Genomic DNA, 24,239 nt, shown 5'->3' on the forward strand with positions numbered 1-24,239 from the left:
TAGATGACTAAGACTGTGGGGGTCCCTCAGCGTGACATTCCTGTTCTTTGAGTGGTCTTCTCAGGACCTTGTCTGAGCATCTGCAGGAAGTCCCTGTGTCTGCAGGCTGTAGTAGCAGCTTCCTGCTCCATGACTCATTATTTCTCAAAAAAAACCTCTGTGAGACCCTTTGTTTAATCATAAACAGCTAACACTGATGTCACAAACGGCAAACTTAACTAAAGCTACATTTATAATGATTTCTATTTCGACTGCAACTGTTCTAATAATTTGTATTGATAACATTTAACAGTCCTTTTTCTGAGTCTTGAATCCACAAATATTTAAGTAAGTAAGTAAGTAAAACTTTATTTATATAGCACCCTTCTCAACACGGATGTACAAAGTGCTTTACAGTACATTTCTTTTTAAAAAAAGGAACGCACAAATGTATTACACATAATCAGCTTGAATGATCAAACATTTAGCATTTTAGTAAAAACAAAACGATGAATTACTCGTCAAAAACTGTTTCAAATTATTTATTTTGTTTTCTTTAACTAATCCATTATCTGATTAATGTTTTCAGTTTCTAATAAAAATAAAGTCTACATGAGTCAAGCTTTACTATAATGTTTACTATTTATTTGTATTTGCTTAAAAATGACTTATTATCCGAGTCATTCAACTACTTGATAAATAAATAAATAAGAAATCTTAAGCTCTTATTATGATTATGATCTTATTATATAAATACATTTGACAAAGCAAAAGAGTATATCAAAGAGATAAACGCAGGCTTTAAAGTGGACCTATTATGCTATATTGGAAAAAGATATTGTATTTTATTTCCTGCTTTTTAAACACATGAGCTCTACAGTACAGGTTAGCTCTGAGTGTTAGCGAGGCTTGCTAATGTAAACAAAGACGAGATTACGTTCAAAACACGTCAGGTATTGTTTCTGATAGCAACTCTCTGTGGGTCCGCCGCCGATTTGACGTCATATCGGCAGCAAATCTGTACCCGCTCGTTGTACCCCTGTTTTTAAAAGATTTGGGTACGGAGGAAAAGAGAAAGGGTTTTATTTTCTGACGCTGCGTGAGTTCCCCGACGCACCGGGGACACATATTTATGTATAAAAGACATCAAAAAGTGCATTTTGCATGACAGGTCCCCTTTAAATCAAATAATCAACTAATGGTCTGTTAACTGTTTTTTGTGCAAAACAAAGTTAGTTTTTTTTTATCCAGAAAAGATTGCTTTGAAAATATCCTCATTTTATTGGAAACACTTTGAAATGATCACCCTACCCTGACGAGTTATATCACGTGTTTTGTATGCAATCTTTAAATTCGAAACAGAAAGAACTTGATAACCATGAAGTTTATTTGAAATTTAAGTTGCTCTTTAAAGGATAAAGAGGAAACAAGTCTCATTAATTAACTGAATTCATTAACATTTTTATTCATCTTCCTTTTCAAATCTTTTGAATACCAAACTCTTCCCATGATGAAACACTGAAGAAACATGTCAGTGGGTGGATTTATCATGATGAATGCCTCTATTACATATAATCACCATGGAGAAGCGATGTTTAATTCTTGGCCCATGGAGCTATCAAAGTGTCTCTTTGTCACAATCTCTGCTGTTATGACGGAGTTTAGCAGAAATTCAAATTTCTCTCCCACTCTTCCTCAGAGCCCCCTCACCATACCAGTGAATTCTCGATAGCCCCCCGTCCTATGGAGCAAATTGGACAATAGCTGTCTCTCATGCCGGGCAGACTGCCCCCCAAAACAACTCATTCCCGGGTCTGGCCTCAGTGGTTTGGAAAGAATGACTTATTTTCCTCTCTTTCCTTCCTTCAGTCCTTCCCTAGCTCTGAGCACAGCGCTGTGAGCCTCGGTGAGGTAAACAGAAATCGTGTTATCATCAATCAGAAAGGAATGGCACACACAGGGGTGTGTTTGGGAAGGACACTGCAGTCAGAGCATCAGAGGGGGAAATCAAAGAAGAGCCAAGTGTAAGGGCAAGCTTTTAGTTAGTGGTTTGAAAAAGTAAATAATGAACTGCACTCTCTCTTGTTAAGAGTAGAGCTGCCTGCCCAGAAGCTGTACGTTCGGAGACAAATACCTTTAGGTTACCCAGTATGCGTGCAAATGCAAATAATATCGTACCAGAGGTGGAAAAGTACTCATATATTGTACTTATTTTAAAGTAGCAATACTACAGTGTAAAAGTAATCTCAAAAAACGTACGCAAAAATAACCTTAAAGTACTTAAAGTAAAAATAATGTACATAGTACATTGTACAGAGTTGCCCATTTCAGAATCATATACAATGTATATTATAATGTGTACCACTTACATTTTGCACTTGTTGTACTGTGTAGCGGATCCTTTAATAATATGGTTTATAATGTGATGTATATATTGTATTGATAATATTAATCTAAAAAGTAGCTAGTGACTAAAGCCATAGATTTTTTTGCAATATTAAGTGGAAAAGTCCAAGTACCTTAATTGTGTACTAAACTACAGTACATGAGTAAATGTACATCACATTCCAACAATGAATGTAACCATCGTGAGAAAAAAGGGGAGACATTTTGTTAGGGATTGATTGGGATTGTTAGGCGGTTAATAGCTGGAGGATTTCCCCTGTCAGCAGGTTGAGAAACATGCTCTGATAATATGTTTCAGGGCTTTGCAGTCCCTGGGAACTCTGAGGGTATGTTGCCTTTCCTGCTTCTATTTTCCTTTTTCAGTCTCATTCCCAAAACCATTGCCCCCTGATATTCCCAAATGCCCTGTCCAGGATGTATCATATGAAATAAAGGGTCCAAAGGGGACATTCTTGCATACTGTCCATGAAGAATTTAAAGAGGGCTTTTGGAAAAAAAGGGGTTTTCCACATTTTCTAGTGTTAAACTATAGACCAATATACCTTGTGTCACGCCCAAGTCACATAGCAGCCTGGAAGATTTGGTCGTATATCACTGACCTTGAGTGGCTGAACAATGTAGTTGTTTTTAGAACAGCTAGTACTTTGCTATCGCTTCATACCATAAGGACTGTGCTTCACCCCAAAGGAAATGAACATGGTGGTTTACACCCTTATTTACATTGTAACCTTGTTTTAAAGCATGCAGTGCACTGATTGGTCTATCTGTTGTTTTTCTATAGTGTACATGCTAGTTTCTTGACATACTGATATCAAAATAAAACTTACAATGCAACTTCATTGAACAACATGCATATTTTTGTGTGTGGAGCACATGGGAGGGGTGCAACAATTGCAGTTGGAACCATTTATGTGGTGGCAATGCAGCAACCCAAAGAGGATTGAGAGAATGTACACTACGTCGCAGCAGAAAGTCATGTTGGGATGTGTTATTATATTGGCTTCATATTTCCATTAGAACAAAGCACTCATATCTCTACCATCAGATCCCCCCCAAGCTCCAGGATGGAAGGAAAAACAGAACACCAGTGATGGTGAACAGAGGATGTTTTCCACTAAAAGCACCTTTAAAAGCAGATGCACTTTATCTCTGCCTTTCTGTTTTATTTTTGCTCTTCACCTGCTTTGAACATTTGGAAACAGCAAAACCCCCATTATAAAAGCCTTAGCGCAGCAAGCCAACCTTGACCCTGAACAGACTGCCGAACATATAATAACCACCTGCCCTTTATATAGACCACCCTCGGAAGCCAGCCTCTTCGACGTAGGACCAGAGATGCGGGCATGGCTACACGACACCGAGTTGGACCTCTGACGTTACACGAAAGAAGCAAGCCAACCATTTCTATCCGTGTCCTCCAAGGCCCTTTGCAGGCTGTGAATCGGACTTTGATTCTTAATTATTTTAGAAAGGGGTCAGGGTTTTTCTTTTATAGCCTAACATCTTGCCTGATACACCCCTGACTTGTACCTCACACAGAGGGCTTTCACATTCAGAGCAAAATAATTTGACAGATAAATACGCAGGAAAAAAATTACCCTGCAGCTCTCTCACAACCTCTTTATTTGGTTGCCACCAAATGAAAATAAATAAAAGACATATCTAAAAAACCCAGCTTGAAATAGAGCAGTGGAATGGCTGAGAACACAGCAATCCAGCTTTTGTGATAAAGAGTATATTCTTGAAACATGCTCAAGGCCTTGACCAAATGTCCTGATACAAATATTGAAAAAGCTCATTCTGTGCTCCTATTTTCCAGGTATGTGAAATTACAATCATGTGGAAAGGGCTCACACAAAAGCAAAACAACTGCTCCAACCTCCGGAAAATGGTCCACTTCTTCTGAGGACATTCACTGTTTATGCGCTGCTATCATACGCAGACCTCCTCTTCACTGCAGACTCTCTCTCTCTCTGCAGTTTGTTTTGTATCATTGCCTGATCCTTCCTATGTGTCTCTGACCTGCAGGCAGAGGCAGTGCACTTGGCAGAAACAGATGGCAGAGGGTATTTTCCAGCACTGAAGTTTACAGGGATCAGTGTTCCCGACATGTCCCACCGTCTCTGATCTGTTTCCAACTGCACAGGCTCTGATAGTTCACACGGGATCAAATAATTATGAGATTAAACGCTTGCTGTAACTGCACTAACAGTTTGAGGTGTTATCACTGTCTGTGCAGAGTTGAGGAAAGCGCTGTATTGTTTGTAACATTCATTGGTCCCTTAGGTCTTCTGATCAGACAATCTTGGTTGTGCCAAACAGCATTAAACAGAGTCTTAGCTACTAACTACCCTCCAAACACATTTGATCAGCTCAATTTATTAACTTTTCAAAATCTTTGGACACTAGATAAAGACTGAAAGACACTTAATTTGCATTGCCTTTACGTTTTATGTCTGTGTTTTGTTTGATCTATGTTAAAACAACATTTGTCAACAAATGATATTTTGTTGCCCTCAAATGTTCAAATGTTGATATTGAGTCTCAACAATCTGAAGTTAGGCTTTAGCTATCAGTGTTTTTCAAGAATCAACTCCAAGTTATTTACTGAGAGGCTCATGTGTATACTGTATCTACGGTGTGTGTATGTACTGGGATTTCTCCAAACTGTGGGAGCAGACATAATTGTTTAATTATGTTGACTTGGCTCAACAAGAGAAAAACAACCTGATATCTGATCATAGTGTCAACAGCAGTATTTTTGTTTGATTTTCCTGCAGCCCTCTTGGTACTCTGTAGAATGTGTTGTCTTTGCTGTTTCACATTCAGCAAACACTGCAGATATCCAAACCTTGTTTACAGTTAAACTGTGTCACCTATCAGAAACTGAAAGTGCAGCCGGTCAACATCATTTAAACGATAACAAGTTATCTGGCAGACTATGTTTTAGATAGGGAGAATCAACACCATAATTCAGTCCACATTAAATTTGGCATCTACCAAAAAGACAGTAATTTTCACAGGTTGTTACAGTATACTGGGTGGATGAAGATACATAATATCTTTGTAACAATTACTGATGGAGAAGATTCATGACTGAAGTGAACACAACATATCACAAAACCATAATTCAGCTAAGCCTGCTACTTCACACCAGAAAGTAAAGCAAGGAAAAAAAAAAGACAGTCAGAAAATAATGTTGTCTTTCTGAAACTAATAGACATTGTTTTAAAACAAACCAAAAGTACTGCATCTTGACAAGCTGAATCCAGAGGTGTACACTTTTTAGACCATGCATGTGCCTGTCATATTTACATTAAAAATATGTGCCCTGCCCAGCAGATAATGTATTTCTAGCATGTATCTGGTAATGATTAGAAGCTGCAGATGCTCTGCAGCTGAATATGTGCTCCAAGGAGCAGGTGGAAGCCTTTTCATCCTCCAGGCTCAGCTCCACCTTTACCTCGCCTCATGTTGATCCACATTCACTGCAAAACAAGTCCTGATATGAACATTAAACCACGAGGTTACCGAACACACACCCACAGTTTTATTTTACCTAGCATATGGCTTTCAAATTAAATGTCCCGTTATGCAAAACAGGGACAGCCACACCTTTTTTTCCAACCAAAATGACGCCCACACTTCACTTAGAAAAGTCATGCTTAACTAATTTCACTATGGTTTACTGTTGACAACACATTACTTATGGTAATTTTCATGAGGAGATGTATAGTGTTGTAATCTTGGTCAAATTAAAATGCAATAAATGTTATCCTCACACTGTATTTCTCTCCAGACCTCCGCCCTCCTGCCGCTTCACTCAAGTTCCTCCTTGTTTTGCACACTGCAAAAAATAACCAACCCAATCATACATTTGAACCCGTGTTTCGAACTCGTGTAACTTATTCACCCACATTTATAAGCCACATAATAGCTGAGACAGAGATGTTTAAAACAAAATAATGTGTGGAGAGAAAATGACGAATTTCAGCTCGACAGAATGAGCCATACAGAAGGACATAGATTCATTTTTTACAGTGTAGGTCCTCCTGTCTGCCCCTCCTGCATCATCTGCCTCCCCGCGCTGCATCGCCGCTCTTCTCTGCCTCTCACAGTTTTCCAGGAGGACCAGCCGCTGTCAGACTCCCTGCACACACACACACTCACACACACCCACCCAGGCACGGACAGCTTTACAGCCGACCAACAACCATGGCTGCACGGGACACTTCCTTTCTGCTCATCGGACTTCTGGTCCTCTTTCACACCTGGGGAGGTGAGTGCAGCAGAACATGTTTGATACGCGATACGTGAAACTCTGGCGGTTGGACTGAAGTTGGTGGCAAAAATGTTGGTGTTTTAAACTACCTTTATGTCACAATGAATCACACGAAGAGGAACACTAATGTACAACCCGAGACAGACTTTTTTTTAATGAACCTTGTCATATTGAAATAATGGGACTGTATTGAGTGTGATGAAGTGAAGTAGCCTACAGACGAATATACTGTGCTGAGGTATTGCGACTGAACCAACTTGCAGAATTCAACTTTTCATCATTTATGTTGGGTGCAGAAACATTTTAAGAGACTTTAGGGAACTTTAGAGGTGTCAGGTCAACTGTTGCCTGCAGAGAAACTTTGCTCATACCGCCCTGCTCCATACTGTAGGTGAAGCCCCTGTATACACTGTGAGACTGCACAGTCCCCACTTGCTTACATTACCTTTGTGAAAAAACCTACCCACCAATGGTAGTAAACCCTTCCAACCTCTGCAGCCCTATGTTGAAGTGTTTATACCAGGGGTACTCAAACATTTTTATTAAAGGTCCACTTGTGAACTTTATACAAGGTCACTGGTCCGGATCAATGCCAGTAAAGTCGTCGTCCCCCTGAAACAAAACTGAAATTAAGAAGCAGTTTCTTATGGCGCGCTATGCATGGGGCCCCCTTGAGGGGGTTTCCCGACATGTCGTTGCAGTAAATGAAAGGGTGTTCCATGTTGTCGTTGCTGTGGACCTTCTTAATCTACCTTCTTTGGGGGCCCCCTTCTGGTCCAAGCACTTGCCTGCCTTGCCTGTCGGCAAACGGCGCCGCTTTATACACTCACACATTCAATACATACATACAGTATGATGGCTTGGCTGTTTGTCTGTAGTCAATGCCTTGAACCTCGGCAAAAAAGGCATTAGAAGCATTAGAAAGTCAAGGTAAACTTGCGGTCTGCAATGAGCGTCACGCTCGCGCACACAAGTAAATATATATGCACGTTCATTCTCACTACGCGTCAGACACAAGACGCGCGTACATAATGATGTACATTAATTGATCAGAATCAGATATTTTATTTTTTTTTATAATTTTTTTTTTTTATATAATGGGACACAGGGTTCGGTCCGGATTGATTTGCAGTTCGGTCCGGATCCGGACCTTGGTCCGGAGTTTGAGAAGCCCTGCTGTAGGTGCTAAAGTGTTTTTTCAACTTCCTTATCTTGTGAAAGTCCTCACAGAAAGCAGATGTTATATGGATGATACTGTTATTTATCAAGAAATTATAACAAGAAACAGTAACTTGAAGGCTGTGGCTAAATACACTACCTAAAAAGTTTATTGAACACTATTTATGTAATTTTGCCATTTTTTAAATGCCTTTCCTTTGCATTGTGGGTGTTCACCTGCTGTCTGATGTTGGATTGGAGATTTTTAACAGTGAAAACGTTTTGGAATATTTGTTGTACCTGTTGTGAATAGTCATCATTGTTGGACACCTAAACTGTAAAACATCTTAATTGAAATGATCCTTATGATACGTCATACTTTGCTCTATTTGCATGGTGGTAGGTTTGAATAGTTTGCTGCATGTATTTTTAGCCACTGACATCCACAGAGGTCCGGTTGTAGTCAGAGAGCTCCGTCTGCTTTCTGTCAGCACTGATCAAGTGGCTCAGGCAGAAAACGGTTTCTATCACACACAGAAACACACAGTCAAACACATTCCCGCCCTGAAGTCCAGCTCTCAGAGCACAGGTTTAAAGTGTGGAGCCAAAGGAAATAAAAATTGCAGTTTGTCATCAGACTACCCCTTTAAATCAGCTGCGTGATACTATACTGTACAAAAGTTGGATGGCACCTTGTGATATGCATGATGACGTGCAGATGAATGTTTATTTTTAGAAGAGTGCATGTGATAGATTTATATGTTTGGTATGTGGGTGAGAGAGGCATGCCCCCTCAGCCATCCACCTACAGTTCCTTTCAACAGCTTTTTGTTCGTTTAAACAAGACAGGTCAATTTGCTTTTGCACCCCAAATCCTTCCTCTTATGAGCAGGACTTCCCTCCTCTCTTGCTTCCCACTCTCCCCACGTCTTTACCATTCCTTACCCCTGTTTGTCCTCGACAACATAAGCGTTTCCCCGCCTCGTCCATGCATTGTGCTGATCTCCTGTTAAAGTTCAGCCTGACCATTGTCCGGGATCTTACCCAACTCCTTCTGCTCTTATCAGGTCCATTTCCTGTGCTACTCCTTCTCTGGCTTTGTTCCGGCCTGGTGCCCTTCTCCTTTTATCCACATCTGCCCTGCTGTTTATTGTCTTACATTTTTACCAAATAAGCATAGATCATTGATCAGAGGAAGACATTTTGATCTTATCAATTTTTGGCTGCAAATTACCGTTGACTATTTTTCATACATAAATCAAATATTCAGTTTAATGACAACAAATTGCAATCACATCTTCACAGTCAGATTTATTGTTTTTTTCATGACTAACCAACAGCCCACAATACAAATATTGGTTTACCAGCAAATATAAGGCATTTTTCCTGAAGCATTACTGTACCTAAACAATTATAAAAATGGCTACAGATTAACTTTTTGTTTATCGATTAATCTACCAATTGGCAAAAACAAAGCTGTAATAGGGACTTTTAAATGATTATCATCTCAAGCATTTGCTGATGATGGTTAAAATCCACTCAAGACGCTCTTTTGGAACACACCCATGCCATGTATGTGCACATGCAGCACGAATGAGTGCTATTGTATCTGTACCAGCCCTCTATGACATCATAGGAAAGATGGACATGCTGTTGCACTGCAGTGTTGACCCCAGATAAGGATACCATTCACTTCCTGTGACTTCAGCTAATCAAGCCGGGCCAAAGAGCAGCGTCGTTAGACCCCGCTCATTTAAAGGTCATCACTTTCTGCCTGGTCTAGGCGCCATGCTTCGGTTTCATGTTCTCAAAACAACTGCTGCTCTTCAGAAGAAGCGGGCCGGTCACAGACAATAAATGCCCTTGTTGTGTTTCGACCGCAGAGCATAGAAAATTGAGGCCCAGTAATCTAACAGAGCATCAGTATAGCAGAGCGGGCTTCAAATGGAAGTATCTAAATTCAGACCTCTTTTCCGTAAGAGGTTCTGCTTTGTATAAGCCGAACCTTGAGTTTGCAAGCAAGACTATTTCAGGATACGTTTATTAATTTCTGACATAAATATTACATATTCTTCTTAGTAACCAACTAACGGAAGTGAACACTGTGCCCAGAAAACAGGTCCTTGTGTGGATGAAGTTTGTCACAGGCACATGCTATCTTATCTTTGTCCTGAAATAAAGCCTGGAGCTGTTCCAGCGCTCTGTTTATGTGTTCCCAAGTAACAGACCTCAGGACAGCGCAACGAAAAGGAGCAGTCCCACACTGTTTTCAATCTGGGCCAATTGTTTTGGTGAATTTACTTTTGTTAGGATTAGTGAAACATAATCCAGATCTTCAGGGAAACCTGGAAAGGAAACTGTACAAAGGCTAGAGAATATCTGCGTTGCATAAAAGAATAGTGTAAGAAAAACAGGAAGTCCTAATATCTTTTATGGGTTTTAAAGCCTATGTTTTGTGGATGTATACCTCATTGAAAGACGTTGTTGTTCCCTGCTTATGGTCTGGTGTGACCTCCGCTCTTTCATGTCTGCCAATGATGAGATCAAGTGAAATTTTGTGTGCTATTATCAGGTAATCCAGACAGTAATCACCACATGGCCACAGCTGTTGCTGTTCAGACAAATTGACATAGGCTGGCTTTATAAAGGTCACTGCTACATTATTACTGTAGTAATGCCGTAACCTTATAATAGATATTGGCAGCAATGAGTAGCCCTCAGAATTAGAAAATATGTATTGGTCATTACATAGATATTAGAGATGCAAAACACATACAATTAAACCAAGTTTGGTGTAAAACTTTAAAGTGTAAAGAAGGAAGAGATTCAGGCAGTCTTATTTTCCTGCCACCAGTAGTTTGGTAATAACTTATAAGTGAATGAATAGGCCTGGTTTGTGTGGGAAGGGGGCAATGGAGGCTTTTCCTGTCTGATTTGTTGACAAGGATGCACGATTACATGCGTCTGTAATGGATTTGTTAGTGTTTGTGGTTGTGACACTGGCCTTCTGAAGAAGCTTGTTTATCTGCTCTATAGCACTCTCACATGCAGATTTACAGTTCAATAAAAGCTCTTAGACTTGAACAAATCATCAATACCTTAGTGGTGTTGTTGAATGAATGGTAAGGTTTTAAGTCTAATGAAGGAAAATGTGCTGAAAGTGAAAACATACTAAAACGAGTGTTAAACCATAAAAGCAGAAGAAATGCTGCATTTATGTGAGGTGTTTTTTCTTTTGTTGGGAAAAAGCGTCTTAGCGGCCTCCCTGCTGAACTATATAATGGGTTAAGGCTTTGCACTTGGGAGCATGAATTGTAGAAGCAAAGGGTTTCCTTTTACTGTTTGATCTTCCTATTGATGTGAATAACATCCATTATCACCATTACCTGGGTCAATATAGCGAACCAGTGATGGACAGGGCGGGGGGGGCTGTGCTGGTGCAGAAAGCTTCCAGGACTTTGTGCTGTTGTCATCAGGGCCAGTTTGTGTGCGTTCAGCGAGTAGCAGCAAATTATTGTTTGTATAAAGTAGCTCAAGCAAAGAAACACGCCTTGTTGACTGATATCGTAATCTCAACAGTTTTTGTTGCCAAAGCGTGTGGTCTCACACTTGTTTACTGCGTAAAAGGAAGGAAGGAAATTCATGTTCTTCCTTGTTCAGTCTTACGTTATCAGAATAGGGGAAAACAAGCTTTTGTCCCAAAGAAACATTGCTTTTGTTTTACACATTTTGGCTTGAAATGGACAAACAACTGCAGGGGGAAAGTTTCTTTTTTACAATTGCCACTGAATAGTTGCTTTCATAAAATACAGTTTTTTTGTATTTGTCCAGTTTCAATGCTTCTTGCAACACAGTTTGGTTTGATAGGAAACACACCACCAGTGATGTCCAACAACAAGACTTAACACAATACCAGCCAGATATGTAATGAGGCATTTGATCTATATTAAAGAACCTTAACACACATTGGAAAGTTAAATGTAGTTGATGTTTTGCTTAATTGTTGACTGCAGGCTCAATCCATTATTTGTTGACTGTATATAAATCACCTTTAGCTCCTTAGCACCTTTAGCTGATGAGCCAATTCTCCTCAGAGTGTTACTATTTACTGCTGCTCTCACAGCCTTTGAAGTTCCCCGATCAGAAGGACAGCTGCGTACACCTGGCGCCTCCCAGGCCTGTCAAAACACACACACACACACACACACACACACACGCACACGCACACGCACACACACAAATAGCCTTTACAAACCTAACATTACCATACATTAACCTAAACATCAAATCTGTACAATGTGTTTATTTTTATTTTTTTAGGTTATACTATAAATATATGTATAGTATCCTTAGCATTTGTGAAGGTACTTGGCTTTGACAGGAGCTGCTACCTGATCCCTTAAACAACCAGAAACTGAGACAAGCTCACCATTAAACCTGTGTGAAAAACAAACTGGGACATAAATCATGGTTAAAGCTGTCTTATAGGTCCCACACTAAAATAGAAGAAATTGTAAAATAGTTTATCTCCGTGACCTCAGACCTTTTTTTGTATTATCAATAGGGATGTCCCGATCACCTTTTTTTGCTCCCGATCCGATTCCGATCATTTGATTTTGACAATCTGCCGATACCGATTTTTCCCGATCCGATCTTTATGCAATGCATTAAGAGAAAAAAAAGGAGAAAAGCATTCAAGTTGTCCCTTAAACCCCACGTTCTCCACCACAGATAACGGCTGGTCATCCAACGCAATGAATTCAGCTATCTTGGCTGTTATTTTTTTGGCCTTTTCACTGTTCTGGGGCAGTTTCTCTTTCCTTTTAAAAGTCTCTGAAAGTGTAGGTTGTTTCAGTGCCGTTACCTGAGTGGCCGCTGTGTACTCGTCGTGTTGTTGTTGGTGTTTGTTTCTCAGGTGGCGTATTAGATTGGTCGTGTTGAACGTAGCTCTGTTCTTTCCACCACGCGGAACCTCCGCCTTGCAAACATTGCATCTGGCTGTTACACTGCCTTCGCTTTCAATTTTATAATACTTCCAAACTCCTGACATTTTCTCTGTCCCGAGTCACCAGCTGAACGTAGCCTCTCGTTAGCTTACTGCTACTATTAGATATATGTGAGAATGCTGTTCATTGACTACAGTTCAGCATTCAACACCATTGTGCCCTCCAAGCTGGCCATCAAGCTCAGAGACCTCGGGCTCAACAGCGCCCTCTGTGACTGGATCCTGAACTTCCTGACGGGCAGACCCCAGGCAGTGCGGGTGGGAAATATCACATCCTCCACCCTGATTCTCAACACCGGTGCCCCTCAAGGCTGCGTGCTCAGCCCTCTCCTCTACTCCCTGTTAACCCACGACTGCGTGGCCACACACAGCTCCAACACCATCGTGAAGTTTGCTGATGACACGACCGTCATCGGCCAGATCACAGACGATGACGAGACGGCGTACAGAGAGGAGGTCGAAAACCTGACATCTTGGTGCCAGGAGAACAACCTCCATCTCAACATCAGCAAAACAAAGGAGCTGATTGTGGACTACAGGAAGCAGCAGGGAGAGGGACACGCCCCCATCGCCATCAATGGGACTACGGTGGAGAGAGTCAAAAGCTTCAGGTTCCTTGGGGTCCACATCACTGAGGACCTGACATGGTCTCTTCACACCACCACCATCACCAAGAAAGCTCGACAGCGGCTCTTCTTCCTCCGCAGGTTGAGGAGGTTCAAAATGGATTCCAGGATACTCTGCAACTTCTACAGGTGCACGATAGAGAGTATCCTCACTGGCAGCATGACGGCCTGGTACGGCAGCTGCACCGACCTCGATCGTAAGGCTTTACAGAGGGTGGTGAAAACTGCACAGCACATCACCAGGACGGAGCTGCCATCCATGGAGGACCTTTACTCCCAGCGGCTCAGGAAGAAATCACTACGGATTATCAAAGACCCCCATCACCCCAGCCACAAACTGTTCTTTCTGTTGCCGTCTGGCAGACGTTACCGCAGCATCCTGGCAAGGACAAGAAGATTCGGAGACAGTTTCTTCCCGCGGGCAGTGAGACTGTTAAAAAATTGAACTGTTGAAACAACATCAAACATTCATCTGCTACTCAGTAGTATGTATCTAATACCTAATATATATATATATATCATTCCAATAACTTGTATATAGACTCATACTGCACTATTCCACATCATAACTTTATTTCATTTTTATAACTATTATTATTTTTGTATTGCTCATGCTCTTATTGTTATTATGTTATGTTATTATGTTGCATTGTTGGAGAAGCCTGTGACATAAGATTTTCAACTGCATAATTACTCTGTAGCTATGTCAGATTGACAATAAAGAACCTTGAACCTTGAACCTTGAGACACTGCGCCCTGCCCACTCTGTTGCCAGATTTGAGAGAAATAAGCAACCAGGTCTATGAAAACAAGCCCAAAAGAAGCAACACATACATGATGTTGTGTAATTTTAAACCAAAACTAAGGCCTCAGGATGACTTTAAGACGTGAACATGGTCATTTTTGTTTTGTAACATTAAATTAAAAAAAATTAAAAAAAATCCGATCCCCGTTTTTTTTTTCCTGATTCCGATCTTTTGAAAATCACGTGATCGAATCCGATCCCCGATTTTTTTTTCCCGATTCCGATCTTTTGAAAATCACGTGATCGGCTCCGATCCCCGATCACGTGATCGGATCGGGACATCTCTAATTATCAATGTGGTGCTTTCAATGCTACTTGAGTCAAAACGAAGGAAAATACAAACAGGATGGAGGGTTGTGTTGCCTCCACGGATGCTCAGTTAAGTGTTTTGCAGGTTTGAACCTTGTACTCTCTGTAGGAAAGCAGGATGTAGGCTCGCCCGTTCTCTTTCCGACGTATTGATTTAAAGCACAGTTTACTAGAAGAGTATTACAGGACTGTTTATGTGCTCCCGCCATTTGGAAGTCATTTAAATGCTGTTTTTATGAAGCTGGCAGGAACAAGAAATCTTAAATGCTGTCCCTATCAAACTGTCAGGTGCTGCTTGAGCAAGGTACTAAACCCCAAAGGGTCTTTGGGTTCAAACCAGTGTGATGCTACACAAGAATATGAAATGCAGTGCAGTTATTGATGAAGCGACTATAACGAATTGGAGGAAAAGCACTTTGTCATCACTTCCTTGCCTGTTGTTAATGTAATATAAATAGTTGTTCTTTTATTCTTCCAGATTATCTGCGAGACCTCTGCACACTTGAGTGCAGCGAGTAGGGCTGTGCAATTAATCGTATTTTAATCTCGATTACGATTTTGGCTTGCAACGATTACGAAAACAACGTAATCGAAATAAAACGATTATTATTTTTATTAAAAAAAAAAAAGAAATTTAATTTTTTTTTTTTTTTTTTTTTTTTTTTGGTTTTTCTGTTGAATTATACTTAAAGTTCAGGGTAATCAACTGTTAAAAACATACTGTTCACATTTTTGTTTCAATAAATGGATGTTTTCAAAGTAAATGGATAATCGTTTTTAATAATCGTGATATCAATTATTGACCAAAATAATCGTGATTAGGATTTTTGCCATAATCGCACAGCCCTAGCAGCGAGGTTACTGTAATAATAATATCTCTTCTCAATGGGATGTCTTGCTAGTTACACTAGGGTCACGGTTAGAACAACAAACCAAGCCAAACCCTATAATGTTGCATAAGCCCTGAAGTGAACTCTAAACCTTCAGCGGTTTCTTTTCTGCAGACAAATTGGGAAAACTCTCATCGGCCAAAAACATCAACATTACTGAGGAGGCTTCTGAAATTGTGTAAGACGGCAGAGAGGTGAAGCCTACTAGTAATAGGTCAAAGGAGCAATTCATGGTGGTGATTTAATACTTTAATTATTTGTGTATATTATTATTATCTCCAAATGCAGTGCAGACTTAAATATTCTTTTTTTTTGGTTTGTCTGTTGGCTCACAATTATACGCATGAGTAATAATAATTACATATGAGGAAGTGCAATTTTTGTTCAGGAAGGGTGTCAGTTGTTATTTTCCTGTCAGGCACTTAGTTAAAAGAGGGGTAAGTTGTTGTTTAAGGGTCTAGACCAGTGGTTCTCAACTGGTGGGTCGCGACCCAAAAGTGGGTCGCGGACCCGTTTCAAGTGGGTCGCGGATGTGTGAGTGAAGAAAAAAAAGTTGAAAAAAAAATTGCAATTTTTTTTTTTTTTTTTTGGGAAAAAATGCAAACTTTTATTTTGAAGGACCGATTTTCTAACGCTGTGCATTCAGTAGGCGTTGGACTGGAAGTACCGGAGACCATAAATGGTTTTGAAAACTTCTGTCACGTAGTGATCATCTTCTCAATAAAACATCTCTGCTGATGTTTTTTTGAGTCTTCTGGCCAATCAGAATCAAGATTGTTGGCGGAAGTCCCCACGGAGAATAACTGAGGTAGAACTATTCTTTATACATCTATGGGTACAACTTCAGATAAAAATGAACACATAATGAAATATGACCCCCGGTTTGATGATTGACAGGTCACAGAACAATGGGAGCTATCTACCCTTACCCACAATTTAAAGTAAATCACACAGACTATCTCCTCTTCTCGCAGCAAGATGTCAGAACTAAGTGAAAAACAAACAATGGCATAAAATATTATTAATATGTCCGGTAGTAATAGATTTATTTATTTTCTTCTCAGAGTGTACCAGAATGCGTAGTTTGTTAGTATTTCTAAAAATCTCCTGGGGGAGAATCCCCCCAGACCCCCCTGCTGGGGTTGGGTTTTCAGCATGTGTGCCTTTTTATATAGTTCAGCTTTGATTCCATCATCTCATTAAACCTTGTTTAAAAGCATACTTTAGTTCTGTGAAGGGATATATGCACTGTACTTCACTTTTATTAATATTGTATTCTGAAAAGCGTATATATTACAGCACGATTTTTTGTTGAATAGATTTGAGTGCTTCAAAATGTTGGGTCACGATGTATTGACCAAGTAAAAAGTGGGTCCCGAGGCCTGACCAGTTGAGAACCACTGGTCTAGACAGCTGCCCTGTTACTGGTGTTGATGAGCCAGGAGGGAAGCAGCTTTACAAACAAACTCTGTGAAGCTTAACTCTAATAAAGAATCGGCCTGCAATAATTATCACTCAGTCTCTTTGTGTTACATATTTTGATTATAACTTTGTTTCTAGGTGGATACAAGTTCAAACCTATATCAGTACACAACAATATTCAATCTTGAAGTTTTTTTTTTTAAAGATTCTGGCTTTCTGAAATGTCTGTGCCAGGCATCTACATTAGGGTTAAGATCAGAGAATCCTCTTACTTATGACGATAAACTTTAAAGTATTGTTAGGGTCAGGAAGCTCAATCCCTTGGTTTGGGTAATGGAAACATTGTGATAAAACCCAAAGGCTCCTGCATGAGAGTCAGATGAGCTACTGGCCCTTTCCAAACTCTTACTTTTTGCCTATGAGCTTTAAGAGCACATTTACTCCCGCATCTTGAACGTTGGTGTTAACTCATGGTGCAATGTCATCCAACTTGGTTGAACAGTAAATCCTGTATACTGGACAATCATTTCTACAAATAAACGTACTTACAAGAAAGTAAGTTAATTTCAACAATGCAATCTATGTACAGTTATTACTCACTCACTCTGTAAACATCAAGACATTTATTTTAGTCATATGAGCAGTTCTTTACTGTGAAAGACAAGCATTTCCCATTTTGAGTCTACTGTACTAACCCTTTCACAAACGTCATAGATCTGGCATTTTTTCTGGGAAATACCTTATTTTTCTCTCACTCTGTTTCAAAGGTTGTATAGTGGCCCCCAGATGAGCCAGCTGTTCCTTTTTGTCAGTCACAGCGACTCCAATGTCGAAACCATGGTTTCTACATGGTGGTTTAGCTTAAAGAAATAGTGATCATTCTTAGGGGTTTCAGGGGTGTGGAGTTTTACAGAAATGTTGAAATACACACCATTCACGCTGTCAGATGGGATAAGTAATGTGTGAAATATGTGTATTATGAAATGCGTTAAATCATTAAATTAACTGAGGTTGTGAGACTCAAAAATAACGTTGCCTCATTTGTAAGAAAATTAAGTAATTTATGTACACAGAGACCATAAAACCTTCACAAGACAAGCATTTACTGCACTGTTGTTGCTGGTTGTCTGATGTGAACATTGGCTGCTTTGTTTTACAAAAACAGTTATTATGATAATCTTGTTTTAGTGGGAACAAACTATTTAAATTAACACCTCACTGTGTATAAGCGGAACCCTGAGATGGCACTCTTTAAAGTTGTGCTTCTCCTCTAAAGCCTGCAAATGCTAAAACCTTTGCTGTATCCAGTGTCTCCCATTTGCTCTCCTACAGATCTGTTATCAGAGTTGAGGATGATAGGAGCTGACGTCATTTGCTCCAGACTATTTAAGGCATAAAATATGGTGGGATTGAATGAGCCAAATTTAATTTGGACGTAATGCTCTCCACAGGGTCTGACTAACCACACAGACAGGCATGCAAGCACAAACAAATACCTACACAAGGCATAGGGAGATTTAGCTACAACAAATCAAAGAGCAGTGCATCCAGTTACTCTTATAACCTTGAATGATGGTCTATTATTTCTTAAAATGTATATTATTTATCCTTTTATATTTGATAGAAATGTAGTTTCTTTCCGCCTGAAGCACATGAACAAGCCTGCCAGTCGCAGACAATTGCAATTATTAGGTTGAGTCGCACATTTCACAGCTGCCTGGTGTGTTTAAGCTGTTTATATACATATAATACATTCAGTGGTCTTAACCTCTCCCCTTTTGATGTTCCCCATTCAGCCTTTTGCATTTTATCATCTAATCCATGATTTCCATAAATAAAAACATTTGCTCTTCTGCCACAAATAGAATGTAAAGGTTGAACGTCAGAAGAACCCAGCAGTCTCTCTTTGTCTGACTTGAACCTCTTAAATTTGACCCCAGAAAGCATCAATAAGACAATAATTGTAAAATAGTATGTCTAAATAAAGATGGTACCGGAGGTATGTGGTGCTGATAAGATGGTTACATCATGGGGCTTCGAGGATGGCCTACATGTGGGAGATGTGGTTTCCAGACCTTGGCATGCTTATCACATGGTGTACATCAAGTAGTGAAATCGTTGCTGTGTGATTGATTTGATCCAGCATGATATACGGTCATGTGTGTTCATGAGAACAGTTTATAGCAATGAGGAGAAACACCAGGCATGTGCTTTAGATTTGTGACATGAAGCTGAAAGTTGAGTTGAAACCAGAGCAGAGACTTTATACACTTTTTCAGTTCTCTCTTTTACTTTGATGGTCAAACATATATTAAAATGTTATGTTAAAGATATTATATACTTATTATATGATGATGAAATCCCATTAAATGTTATTTTGTTGGCGTGAATAACATACAGATGCAGAATCCAATCCACAGACATTACCTCCATCACTAGCTGCTGCATGTTGATTTCTTGTCTCTTTTTCATTCTGACACGGTGATTTATGTGCTTCTTCACTCTTCGTCTCTGCTCTGAGGTCAAACACACAGAAACACAGAGACCTCTCTGTCCCTCTGCTAACTGATGCCAATGTGAGAGAAACACTCCTGGGCGAGGGGCCTCTCCTTTTGCCCTCTGGTCTCTTTTGCTTTTTAGTGTGAAGAGATGAGACTCCAGTGCTGCTCATTACCAGGAACCGGGGCTAATATCTTTAAAGGGCTAGCAGCCAAGCTAGTGTCAAGTACTATGGTTAAACCTCTCATTTCTACCACATGTGGCTGGAGGTTTGGTCTTCGGTGGGTCTAAGGCTAACATGGTCAAAGCATTATTCCCATGTTTTTGTCCATATGATTGAAGTTGCATTGTGTTTAGCGAGCTCTCAGCGCCGCTAGATGCTAGAAAGAGAGCGAGCACAGACTGGATCTCGAGGCGTACAAAGCTTGAGCTGATCCTTGGGTCTAAAAGCTGTCCTCCGGGAGCTTCACAAGCAAAAGTGGAGACTAGAGGCCTGGCTGTCAGGATCTCTGTCTATTCTCTGATAGTTCAACACCCTGCTTAATAATGGATGTTGTTTTCCTGAAACAATGCTCCGTGCTGATCTAATGCACATTAGGATCCTTTTAACCTAATGCAACCTATCAGGCCTCAGCCATGACTCTGTGCCGCTGACTCCACAGAACAGACTGATGTGTTCGCTGTGGCTTCACAGTGTTTAGTTACAGAGGATCACTGCTGGTAGTTAACCTTTATGGTCTACTTTCCTCTCTGACGTTAGTGTTTGTTAAAGGAATTATTAGCGCCTTAATTTATCGTGTATTTTGTCATATAAGATTATATCTCAAAGCTTCATTCATTCATTAGTCTTATTTTTCCAGTGCTTGAAGTTCTTTCTCTGCGGATGAAACTGTGATTACTGAAATATATTTTTCTATCTAGGTCACACAAGACATTCAGTAGAAAAGTGATCTCATATGATTTGATTCGGTATCATTCATTTAATTTCAGTCTGCCTTTTCCAAGAAGGGAAAGTCAAAAGAGATCATTGTTTTCATCGTTCTGTTGCTTCATCATGCTGCACAAACACCCCAGACCTCAGATCATACTGTAACATGTGAGATATTTAAAATGGATCTTGTTATTTGTCCTGTCATAAATAGGCTAAGCTTTTGGCAAATAAATCATGTGAGCAAGGGATACATTCACACCAACACTGTTGCAAGAACTAGAGATGACGTCAGTGCTGTTTCTTTGGGCAACTTGCAAGGAATTACCAGTTTCGTTTTTACCTCTTGCACTCTATTGGGATTCAAACTTGGCAATCAGTGTATACTATAAAGCAGCCTTGAATTATATCTTTACATCCACTCTGGACACAACAAAGTGAGGGGTCAAGTAGATGTTAGTGCTAATCTTCTAAGCACTACCATCTACCTGACCCAACATCCAAAAGTGTGGGACAATTTGGAGGGATTTTTAAATATTTCAGCACGAGGTGACCTTTTTAAGTGCCAATTTCATGAGACCTTTATAGGTTCCATTAATTGGTATGGATACTTTATTAATTCAATGGGTAATATTGTCAATGACCCTCACTCGTCCAACTATACCATCTACTACCTTAAGCTTTTTTTAAAAGGAACATTTTTGTTGTGCCCTTTCATGGGTATGACATGCACACATTTGCCATTTTCATGTAAGCTCAGACACCTGTGACCTGAAACAATGGCATGTGTTGCCCGTTCTCTTGCAACACTGGCACATAAACAAGGGTGAGTTATGTTTAATATACGTTTTGGGTACCTTCTTATCATACATGCATTAGGGCTGCTCAATTAATCGTATTTTAATCGCAATTACGATTTTGGCTTGCAACGATTATGAAAACAACATAATCGAAATAAAACGATTATTTTATTTTATTTTTTAAATTATTTATTTTATTGGTTTTTCAGTTGAATTATACTTAAAGTTCAGGGTAATCAACTGTTAAAAACATACTGTTCACATTTTTCTTTTCAATAAATGGATGTTTTCAAAGTAAATGGATAATCGTTTTTAATAATCGTGATATCAATTATTGACCCAAATAATCGAGATTAGGATTTTTGCCATAATCGAGCAGCCCTAATCAAGAGTGTGCATATTTACAGTCTCACATTTTCATGTAAACAAAGGTAGAAAGTAGATGTCTTGTCATGAGAGAACCGTAAACAATTTTGCGATCCATAAATGCCACTTGCACGGTCCACCAAAAAAGGAGACAGAGCTGCTGCTGAGTACTTTCATCGTGTGAGTGAATGGGTGAAAGCTTTCAGTGTGTGTGTATGTTTATCTGTGATCTATTTTTAGCCGTAATATGCCAGCAGCAACCAACGTACATCTCATACTTGTGAAGCCATGTCATGGGACCTCTCTCTCCCTTTTTGAACGGTCACAATCAGCACTGTACAAAAATACAATCCCTCTTGGCCTTTCACATACTTGCAAAGCAGCTTTTGTTTTTTAACTAGTGTGTGCTCGCAGAGTGGACGACAGGGAGACCATTTTGTCGTCTGGGACGTGGGAAAGAGGATGGAGGGGGTGTTTGCACCTCTATGGGAGCAGCAGGAAGGGAGGAAATGGCCCTCTGAGATTCACACACACACACACACACACACACACACACACACACACACACACACACTAGTAGGCATACATTTGTGGGATTGTTGTTTTATATGATGGGAGTCAATGCTTTGGTCATGGGAAGATGACCGTATCCCACATGAACTCCGAAGTCACATAATTCAACACATTTTTTATATGCATGTGTATGAGTGGGCATATCAAAATAGTGTGGAAACTAAAGAGGAGTACTGTAGTTCTCGTTGCCAAGTTCTTCAGCTATCAAACGTTGGGGAACACAGTGATCTCTCTTTGGAGAGTCACTGTTGAGGGAAGACCAAAGAGCTGCTTATCAAAGAGGGATTAGCCTCAGGTCAGCGAACCTGTGCCGCTGCTCACAGCTGAGGCCTGCAGTAACACCTTCACAGCTGTGGTCTGAGAGGCTGCCTTTACACGGGAACGTGAGACTGCTCACTAAATATGCTGATGCTTGTCCAGCACTCTTACAACAGTGCAATAGTTTTCATTATTTAAGGTCTTTATTAAAAAACTTAATAGCACAGAATGCCATAAAAAGCATGAAGTGAATTGTTGAGTAGACCTGCAGATACTTTGAGTTTTTGAACACAGGTGTAACTAATACAATTTGTATCGTTATTATATGCACTAGTGATTTTCCTGCTGATTATAATAGTCTGGACATAAGTTATTTTGGAACAATAAGGCCAGAGATGTGCTTAGTTACCTTTTAACCATTTAACCATGCATTAGGAAATGAGAGGTGGCAACCATTCAAACGCGTAGTTAAAAGCAATATCTCAGGCTTAAAGAAACACTGAACATTTTTCAAAATGCATTGGGCTTTCAGGGAGGCTTACTTTTTATCCCTTTTGAAAATATTAGTAAAAAGTTATGGAATCACTGTAATAAAGGGTGAGAGAAAATATGGAGTAATGCTTTTCCAAACAATCGTTCAACAGGTTTCAGTGTTAACACGCCTTAAGTGATTTTAGACTTCATCACTGGCTGAGAAATAGTCCAGAACATAACTCCTGTAAAGCCACATAACAGTTTTTATTTTCTTTCAAAATATAGAGGCCTACTTTTGGGGGCATTTTCACGAGAACAGTGTAGAAATGGGAGAGAAAAGTTTAAGACTTGCAGAGAGGTCCCAGAGTTGAACCGGGGACAATCTGGTTATTAGACATTCACTGTCACTCTTCATCTACCTTTGTACAGATTTAAACAAATAACATATAGTATTGTGTTGATAAATGAGCTGATAGGTGGATTGTAAAACCTTTAGACATAAACAGGCTAGCTCTTCCCCCTGTTTAAAATTGTTATGCTAGTATGCTTGACTGCTGCCTGTAATTTCATACAGTCAAAAAAGTGAGATTTTCACAGTAAAATGAGCCTTATGAGAGGCCCATCCTAAACATAATTGCCGTACTGTTGTAACAGTTGTGAATCAGGAGAGCCCCCTGAAAGAGGGACTGGAGTCTTGCGTGCTGAGAAGCGATCCAGGTCTGATCTGTGCAACAGGTGGTCTGCTGAAATGGAATATAGCGTCAGATCACCAGGAGAAATCAGAGAGCGATGTGACTCCCTCTCTCCCTGTTGTGTGGTCCTCTCTGATCCTCTCCACTGTATTTACATTCTTTGTATCCTTCGTCTCCTCTGCCATTTGGAAATCGTTAATTCTGGTGGCATGTTGAGTGGACACTGCCGGCATTCGGCTCCAGCACCCTGGGGATCAGGACGTATGAGTGTGTGTGTCTCAGAGAAAGTATCTGGCAGGTCACTACGACAAGTTGACCTTGTTTTCTCTCAGGCATCGTGGGAATGTGCCGTTTGGTTGCTGCAGCTGCCACTGTCCATCACATCGTCATGGACACAGCGATTAAAACATCACCTGAACCCCAGACACAGGATCCATGCAGAGGAGCAACTGGGCACCTCCAACTGTGTACAATTGATCAGGGTCACAACACATTGTTACTTGTATTATCAGTTTAGCTGTCAGTAGTTTCTTTGATCAATTGATGAATTGTCAATCTAGGAGACATCATACAGTGGTCAAAGGGAGAATCCCAGCTGACCCAGATGCATTCTGCTTAACTGTAACCTTAGCGGTTCAATCGCAACAGTGCAGAGGTTTTAGACCAAAGAAATCTGAACCATGTTTAATTTGTTTCTGCAACTAAAGCACTGGCATACATGCAACTGCATATTCTAGCATACTTGCCATGTAACGTGCATACCATTC

General features: G+C 40.1%; 1 protein-coding gene across 4 annotated transcripts in view; it reads left to right on the forward strand.

Moving 5' to 3' along the window:
* Window positions 1-6,471: 6,471 nt before the first annotated feature.
* The window catches only part of mcamb (melanoma cell adhesion molecule b), a 35,283-nt gene continuing 17,515 nt past the window's right edge, over window positions 6,472-24,239 (forward strand). For 3 of the 4 annotated variants that reach the window (XM_034114932.1, XM_034114931.1, XM_034114933.1), the window contains exon 1: window positions 6,474-6,664. In XM_034114932.1, the coding sequence (XP_033970823.1) occupies window positions 6,601-6,664 (64 nt within the window). In that variant the 5' untranslated portion in view covers window positions 6,474-6,600. Of the gene's footprint in view, window positions 6,665-24,239 lie in introns of all 4 variants that reach the window. The other variant, XM_034114934.1, reaches the window with a different exon arrangement.

The sequence above is a fragment of the Trematomus bernacchii genome, unplaced genomic scaffold (genome assembly GCF_902827165.1).
Source record: "Trematomus bernacchii unplaced genomic scaffold, fTreBer1.1, whole genome shotgun sequence".
Lineage (NCBI taxonomy): Eukaryota > Metazoa > Chordata > Actinopteri > Perciformes > Nototheniidae > Trematomus > Trematomus bernacchii.